The 8,260-nt window shown below is 47.4% G+C and overlaps 1 protein-coding gene across 1 annotated transcript; it reads right to left on the bottom strand.

The window, feature by feature from the left end:
• Positions 1–672: 672 nt before the first annotated feature.
• Positions 673–8,030, bottom strand: LOC139333263 (circadian-associated transcriptional repressor-like). The gene is made up of 6 exons (XM_070965525.1): positions 7,676–8,030; positions 5,486–5,838; positions 5,264–5,339; positions 4,832–4,910; positions 4,281–4,464; positions 673–4,175 (listed from the first exon to the last, which is right to left on the bottom strand). The coding sequence occupies exons 2-6, from the start codon at positions 5,834–5,836 to the stop codon at positions 3,558–3,560; spliced, it is 1,308 nt and encodes a 435-aa protein (XP_070821626.1). The 5' UTR covers positions 5,837–5,838; positions 7,676–8,030; the 3' UTR covers positions 673–3,557.
• Positions 8,031–8,260: the final 230 nt, after the last annotated feature.

Genomic DNA, 8,260 nt, shown 5'->3' on the forward strand with positions numbered 1-8,260 from the left:
ACACAGCCAAGCTTTATGGGCTTAAACAGGAGCGCAGGACGCTTTGGTGAGCGTAACTTTTGACTCTCGCCGTTTGATTTTTTTTTTTTTTTTTTTTTTCCAGAGGGACTGAAATCAGCATGCCTGGGTGCAGAGATCAGACCTGAGCCTGTTTGAGTGCTCTGTTACAGTGCCAGGAATACATAGAGACACAACCATGGCAGGCTCTTCTCTGCTACCTACGGGAGGTACTGTATTTACTCATTGCGATCTCTCAAATTAAACAACCAACCCACATGAACACACATAGAAGCTACAGTAGTGTTTGCGCTCTGTAGAGCAGCTGGTTGAAGGATCAGCCAGACCCCCCACTATACTGCCAGTCAGATTACCGAGGCTGTAGTCTCACACTCTGCTGCCCCTCCTTCCCTCTAGCCTCTCCTTCCCTTCCCTTCATCCCCCTCCTGCCCTCTTACCCACCCACACACACACACACACACACACACATCAAAATGTACAGTCTGTAAATCTGCACCCCATTGAGACACACATCTGTTTAGTTAGAGCTGCTTTCCAAAACATAGTATGAGTTATACTCATATTGTTGCATATTGTGTCAAAAACAAAATAAAAAATTCAAAGTGTGAACACAAATAAATACAATAAACAGTAAATAAAAAGACCGGCACACGGTTCAGCTTTCAAAAATGTGTGGTTTATTAAAAGATTTTTTCCTTTTCATCGTTATTGAAAAAGTAGCCAGAGGAGAAATATCATGTAAAGATGGGGTGAGAGAGACAGAGTTTAGTTTAGAAAGAAAACACACTAACAGGATTGGGGGAGATGAAGGAGAGAGGGCAAGGGCAGACGAATGCAGCAGAGTGGGGGAGGGGAGGTGGGGGGGGGGACTACAGTCAGCTTTTACAGTTCAAGAAGAGAAAGGCAGCTAAAACAAACAAAACATATTATTCCTGACCAATCAGCAGTGGTCGCTGCAGTAGAAAACATACATGAAAAAAGAACATGAACAATGAAAAATAAGTGCAATTGGTTTCTCCACAACCGTATAAAAACAGGAGTCGGGTGGAGGACACCCCCAGCCTCTGATCAGTGTCTGGCACATCGCACCATCACGTTTGAAGACAGGATGGGGTAAGACTGCCAGACTCCGGATCTGCGGCCGAGGGGCTGTACACTCCACAAACATAGGCAGTAACATGGAGGCTGCCAACGGCTCTGTGTTCACATGTGGTGCTTTTTGGAGGAGTCTGGCCTGTGGATCCCCCCTCCATTTATGTAAATAGTGTATGAACCACTCATACCAATTTAAAAATATTTAAGTCTAAATATTTACAATACCTTTGCAATACAGGTAAATCCAATCACGTCATTAACATTAACACCCCCTCCTTAGAAGAAAATTGTGAGCAGATTTCCAAATAAAGAGAGAGCCTCTGTCATCTAAGTTAGATGTGGAATTAGAACCATAGCAGCAGTAGAGGGTGGTGCAAATAAAGATTTCCTCCCTTACATTTATATTTTCTCTGTTTTTTTCAAGTTTTCAATAGCACCAGCTATAAGTGCAGTTCAGCCTGTTCCTTTGTTGATCAGAACCAAGAGAGAAGCCCCAAAGAAAGGCTACACTTTAAAGGTACAATGTGTAAGAACTGGCCTCCTGTCAAACGCCACTCCAAACAAATAGGGGGCAGCATATCCCTGGAGTAACCGCTAACTGCTGCTCACTGTACTCCCCGCATTAGCTAGTTAGCTCAGTTAGCCATGTGCCTAGCAGTCGTTAGCTGACTGAGTCTGCCCTGACCAGGAGCTCAGAGAAAAAGGGGACTGTTGGTGTTCACACCTCGGGAAACAGAACCCGGCTCAGCCAGGGCTAGCTGGTTAGCACGCTAACTTCAGTAGATATCTCTGCTACACGATACATGGACGTCTTTGACATACAGCCAAAACTGTTACTTCTTCACATTCATTCAATTTTTCAAATTTTCAGATGCAATTCTGGCCATATCTTACACATTTCACCTTTAATACTACATGACAAATAGTAGCCACTGCTGTTGGTGTGTGTGAAAGTTGGAGATGTAGGCAAGTTGAATTAACTGTCACGGGTTTTTAAGCAGTCGATAGATAGTTGATGATACTGTTGGTTTTGATGCTGTGCGTAACGTTTGAAGCAAGGTGGAAATGACTACATGTAGGCTTTCATGATTAAATGTGTACTGGTTTTGTGGAATAAAAGCAAACAATCAAAACGCAGTATGAATGCACTGAAAGCACAAAATGCTTTTCTGAACACATCCTATTTGGTAAAAGGCACAGTAGTCCAATAGTCCGATCATAAGATTTCACTTCCTTCGTTTTTTCCCTCACATGATAGCAATAAAAACCACAAACTGTCAACAGCATCTTCCCAATCGCCTCAAACAAATTGTAGGCCAAACTATGCAAGCGCACAGCAGGCTGTATTCAGCTGCCCAATAAATAAATACAAACAATAAATAAATGCAGTGTCCGATCTACACATGAATAAATTAACTGTGGGACTCGAGAGTCATAGGTCTTTGAGTGGTCCTTGTTCTCTCCTCCAGCTGGTCTTCCCTGGATTTTCATGTCAGTTTGCAGTCGAGGACCGGGCAGCAACATCTGATCCACAGCGTGACAAGAAAAGTCGTGTGACCTCTGATCGCTATGATGTCACTGTTCTCTACGCCTTGCTGCGGATCTGCCAGCCAAGTGCCCAAGCAGTTCTTGGATTACATTCGTGAGTTGATGACATCATTTTTTCCACAGTCTCCAATGACTCGAACACACCACACATTTAGTATAATGCTGCGTTCTGTACACTTTACTTCTCACATCACCAGCTACAAGATTTTCAGTGACTTCAGTGTCACGTTTCCTCTTCCAGCCAGTTGTCTTGTTTCTATCTAAAAGTGAATGTAAGGTCAAACGTGTCTCCTGCCATAAGATTAGAATCAAATTCAGCTCACCCTGTGTTACTCACTCTGGACTGAATCCTAACTAGAATTGCCTCATTAAAACAAACCGTGGAAGCTTTCATTCTCAAAATGGACATCAGCGTTTCTATTTTCAGATGGAGTGTTCCCCTCAAGTTAGATGTCTACCGAAACATTCCTCTCTGAACATATTGATTGCCTTCATGCTGAGAAGAAACTATTATTTACTCCTTGAAATTCTTCAAAAACTTTCCGATTGATCGCTACTCAGATGTAAATAACCTGTCAGTTTGTTCTTTCTTGCCCCCCCCAACCACAACTGCCTTTCCATGCAGATATTTAGATTATTATGTAATTGTGATTCATTATCAACTCTGATTTGACTCATTTAAACACATTTTGTCCTCTTGTTTGAAATAACTGTTGTCGCTGTGGTCTTGGTGGGGGGGTCATGTAGGATCCATCGGTTGTCTTCATCATCTATCCCCTCTCTTCAATGCATCTATGATCACAGGCCCTCAGCCTCTTCCTTTCTTCCCCTCACAGCAGCTCTTAGCCCGGTGGTGTATCAAAGCAAGGCTGCTGGCTCTTTAATTGTTCAGTGCGTCAGGTCTCTAAAGGGGTGGGACACACCCTGGGCAAAGGCTTGAGAGTGACATGAGGAGATTGATTTGGACCCTGACAGGTCTCGATGGTCTCACTCTCACACTGCTGTCCAGCAACAGGCTGGCTTTGGCACCGGATTGGCTTCTTCATATTTTTGGGGTGCTGCTTGAAGGGTGTGGTAGAAGAGATGGAGCTGTCTTGTGTGGCTGGACTGCCCAGCCTGCCGGGTGGGAGGACGGCAGCGACGGGCTGATTTTCATTGTTACCTGCTCCCGAGGTGCCCTCATGTGATGGGCAGGCCTTTCGAGGGGACAGGATGGGGGCAACGTGAACCCACGTCAGGCTCGGTTCAGAGCTTTGACCTGCTTTGTATTGTGAAAGCTTGCCTTGTTCCTCGCTGTCACTGTCCTTTCCTTTTGTGTCCTCGTTTAGCTGGCTGTCATTGGCCCCATCTGGTGCATTTTGGTTTGCATCAGATGCCAGTGATGGAGGAAGCGGGCAGCCCCTGTCGTCACGATCTTGCTTCACCCTCTTCTCCTCTGTGCTAATGTGAGGGCACTTGAGAAGCACAGGGGACGGTGTGGGGGAGTCTGTACCTGTCCAGCTGAGCCTGCGCTTCTGGAAAATGAGCAGGAGAGTACTTTGAAGTCAATATAGAACTCAGTTGTTGTTTGTGTGTGCACAATTAGGCTCTTGCACACACAGGTATGCGTGTGTTCTCACCTTGACGGGAATATGCAACTGATCCCTGTGCTTGTGTGGCGGAGTGGAGCTGGAAGTGTCTTGGAGGGAGCGAGCGGGGGACGCGGCGACGCTGGAGGCTGCAGAGACGGGCTGAGCAGGGATGTGAGGAAACCAAAGCTTCAGCATCATCTCCACCTGGAGCAGAGTGTTCAGGTACTTCTCCCTACAAAAATAGATGGGTTGAAATAGAAGATAAAAACTTTAAGTGAGGACCAGATGGTCATGGATCCATGTTACCACACAGGAAAACATCTGGACGTTTATGGTCCTGCATAAAGCTCTAGATAAATTTAAGTTTCTCTGCACTGTCAGTGAATGCTGTAACTCTACCCACCCCAAGGACTGTTCAATAAAACATGGAACAGGAGATGAGGCTGGAACTGGTAGACTACCTAACCGGCTGCCCCTTGTTATACCTCCTATCTTAAGATCATTTACATGCTAAAAACTGAAATATAGCGTTGGAGACGATAAGAATGAGTAACAGATAGTTAGATATACTGAGGGTGAATGGTGGGACAATGCCTTACCCACTGTTAGGTCTCTGTAAAACCCCCACAATTCTCTGGATTCGATCCATGGCAACGCTCTGTTGGAAACTACTCAAACCTGTCAATCAAAAACATAATAACCTGTCAGCGTTCGCACTCTGAGACGTCGTAGTCACAGAAAACACATGCACATGTACACAGTCTCTCTTTGACACACACACCACTTTCACTCTGTGATATCGGTAAACTCTTGCGAGCTGATGAGTCAGCCAGAAGACTGTCGCTTCACACAGGCTGCACTTTGGACTACATCAATAGGCTGCGTCAATACGGACTGCTGCACAAAGGAACACTCTATATCACAATGGAGTGAAGCCACTGAGATCATATAAACCTGCGCCCAGCCTCGACAACTTTAGCTGCCAGTCTGCACACGTGTTTGACTGAAAGCAGTGATGTAAGGATGCTTACCGCGGTCGAATCGGCCCCTCTTCAGTCCATTCAGCAGCTCCAGCAGGGGCCTGACGAAACCCTGTAGCTCAGCACACTGACAGAGGAAGAGGGAGACAAGATAAATTACTACTGAGTTTGGGTTAGGCCTTGCTGTCTGAATCAGTCTTTTGGGCTTTCCCCTGCACATATGGCTCTGTCATCATCACCCTCTCCTTCTGCGCCCTCCACCCAGTCCCTCACCTTTTGAGCGAACAGCAGATCCCCCTGTGATTTGGGGATCTGGCTTGTAGGGTCCGTGTCATCCAAGCTGATGTGAGTCGCTTTGCCACTGCCCTCCAACCTGTATGACTCCTCCTCTTCCTCTTTGTCGGTGAAGCCGTCGCACGTCCACTGGGACCCAGGACTCTCCGATCCTCTGTCGCCACTGGCCGCAGCCCCGCCCACGTCGCTGATGATGACAGAGGAAGAGCTGTCCGTCAGGAAAACGTCCGTGTCGTCCTCCGCCTGCTCTGAATCGCTGAACAAGAAGCTGTCACTGGAGCTCAGTGAGTCGAAGGAGGGCTGAGAGGAAGTGCTGCCCTGGGACTGCATTGCTGTTGGGGTGGCAGCAGAGGGTTTGAGTTATTATTACAGTTATTACAGTTGCTACCATTCAGCTTCGAAAGAAACAATAAAAGATGTGGCTGAGCGCTCAAAACCAGCATGTTTGAAGTTGTTACTAGAGTGAGAGGCAGGGCAAATCGAGACAGACAGTGAAAGGATGGAAACAAAATCCACGCAAAGAACTGATTTCCATTTGGCAACACTCCATTTTTCCCTATCTCTCTCCCAAAAATAATAACCCCAATTACTCAAAATGGTGGCTATACCAGTGCCCTAGTTTAACATGGTGCAGAGTGGGACTGTGGGGTAGGCACACAATGGTAGTGCATGTCTGGCTCCCATTGAGGAGATTGGAGACTGGAGAGGAGAGTAAAATGTGAGGGGGATGGGAGCTTGTAGAGTAGTGAAATCAGAATAAGCAGTCTCTCTCTCTCCCCACTGCCTCTGGTGCTCTCTCTCGCCCCTCCTCTCTGTCTCGGGCTTGCTCCATCCCCCCCACCCACCCACCCCACCACCCCCCCACCCCACCACCCCCCCATGCACACACACACACACACACACACACACACACACACACACACACACACACACACACACACACACACACTGTCTTTCCTCTACGGCTGCATTTCTGTATGCCTCTCATCTCTCTCTGCTCTGCCTTCAGCTCATCCTGTTCGTTATGCACACAGGCCTGGTGGCTCCTCTTCCTCTCCTCTTCCACAGAGCAGCCCTCCTCCTCCTCCTCTCTTACTCACATTTTACATTCTGTATCTCTGGCCATGTGCCTCTCTTTCTGTCTCTCTCTTCCTCCTCTGTCTTTCCCTTTCCTTCTCTCTCTATAATCTCCGAGTGCCTGCTGGTCTCTGATCCCACCAACACATAGGGGAGGAAATTAGAGGGGGGTCACCGGAACACACTCAACTAGTACACACACCAACACAGCTTTCATCAGTATGAGAGTAAAGTCTAAACTCACTCACAGACAAAGGGGAGCAACACACATTTTTGCAGTGTGCCCACACAGATGAAAAAGACCAAGAACCACCCATTGAGTCCACACAATGTCTCAATTTCAGGAAACAGTTTAACAAGCCTGTTCAGCCTTTGCAACGCACAAAATGCCCTGCCAATCATATTATATTTGTGTCTGCTGACTGCCCCCCTCTCCAGGCTAGTTGTTTCCTCTTTAAACTATAAATCGCATAGTTTACACGCATCTGCGGAATAATCACAATACAATCAATCCATTCTTTATTCCCAAATGTCCTACGCCCTGTGTGATTTAGTTAGCAGCCCGCGGTGGATGGGATGGGGATGGAGATGGAGGGAGAGTGGGTGGGACGGGATGGAGGTGATGGTGCATGTGTCGGTACAGTCTACAGTCTGCACAGGTAGACATGGACCATGAGGCTGCGTCTCAGGTGTTGGCTGCCTGGCTGTGAGTGCGCACCGCGTTGCTCACAGCAGGAGCACACCGCGCATTTCTATCCGAAATGTTCATTTGTAGCTACAGTTTTAACAAATGTGCATGTGTTAAAACATCAGATATGAATGACACGAGAACAAAGTAAATATCTAATACAAGATCAAATCAGAAGGTATATAAAAGCCATATGGAAGCGATCGCACATCATTGAATGGTGATGATTTATTAATAATATAGAAGGAGCAAAGTCACATGAGAAATAAACAGCTTCTGGCTACATTAACAGATTGTACCGGGGGCACATACGGGATATAGCGGGACAGGAAATTCCTTATGGCTCGGCTGCCAACTTCGGGAAACATTAGCCATGAAACACAAAAGCCGCTGGAGATACTCACCTTCAGTAATGCGAGTTAAAAGCAGCAGCTGCCAGAAACAATCGCTTAAGGCTCAATCTCCCTCTTTGATACGACGGATCCGTCAATACACTCTCCGTAGCTGGAGCAGCATCGGGGCGCCCAGCCTCAGCTCTCTCTCTCAGACACACACACCGACCGGCCGATCATCGGTTTGTGTCTTTGCTCGGTCTTTCTCTCGGCAGTTTACGAGCATCAACATGTGCGGGAATCCACGTGCCCACGTTTTGCGCGTATCCCATTGGCTGCTGTCCCAGCAGTGGCGCACGCCATTGGCTGACCCCTCCAGCCAGTGGTTGCTTTACTAGCCTTTGATTGGACGGCGTCCCGGGCACTCACGGTCCTGCCCACTCATGTGTCGCTCGTGTGTGTGGTGTCGGGCAGGGCTGCACTACTACAGCGTGCGGGTGTAAACACACGCACGGCGCCGGCCCGAGAGATGCACAATATGTTCTATGCATCTGATGGACACAGTATGTATGATCCCGCCTCCTCTCACTCGCTCCCAAAACACTAAAAGCATGCGCACCCTGAACGCGCCTGAAAATAAGAAACTTATGCAACCCA

The sequence above is a fragment of the Chaetodon trifascialis genome, chromosome 7 (genome assembly GCF_039877785.1).
Source record: "Chaetodon trifascialis isolate fChaTrf1 chromosome 7, fChaTrf1.hap1, whole genome shotgun sequence".
NCBI lineage: Eukaryota > Metazoa > Chordata > Actinopteri > Chaetodontiformes > Chaetodontidae > Chaetodon > Chaetodon trifascialis.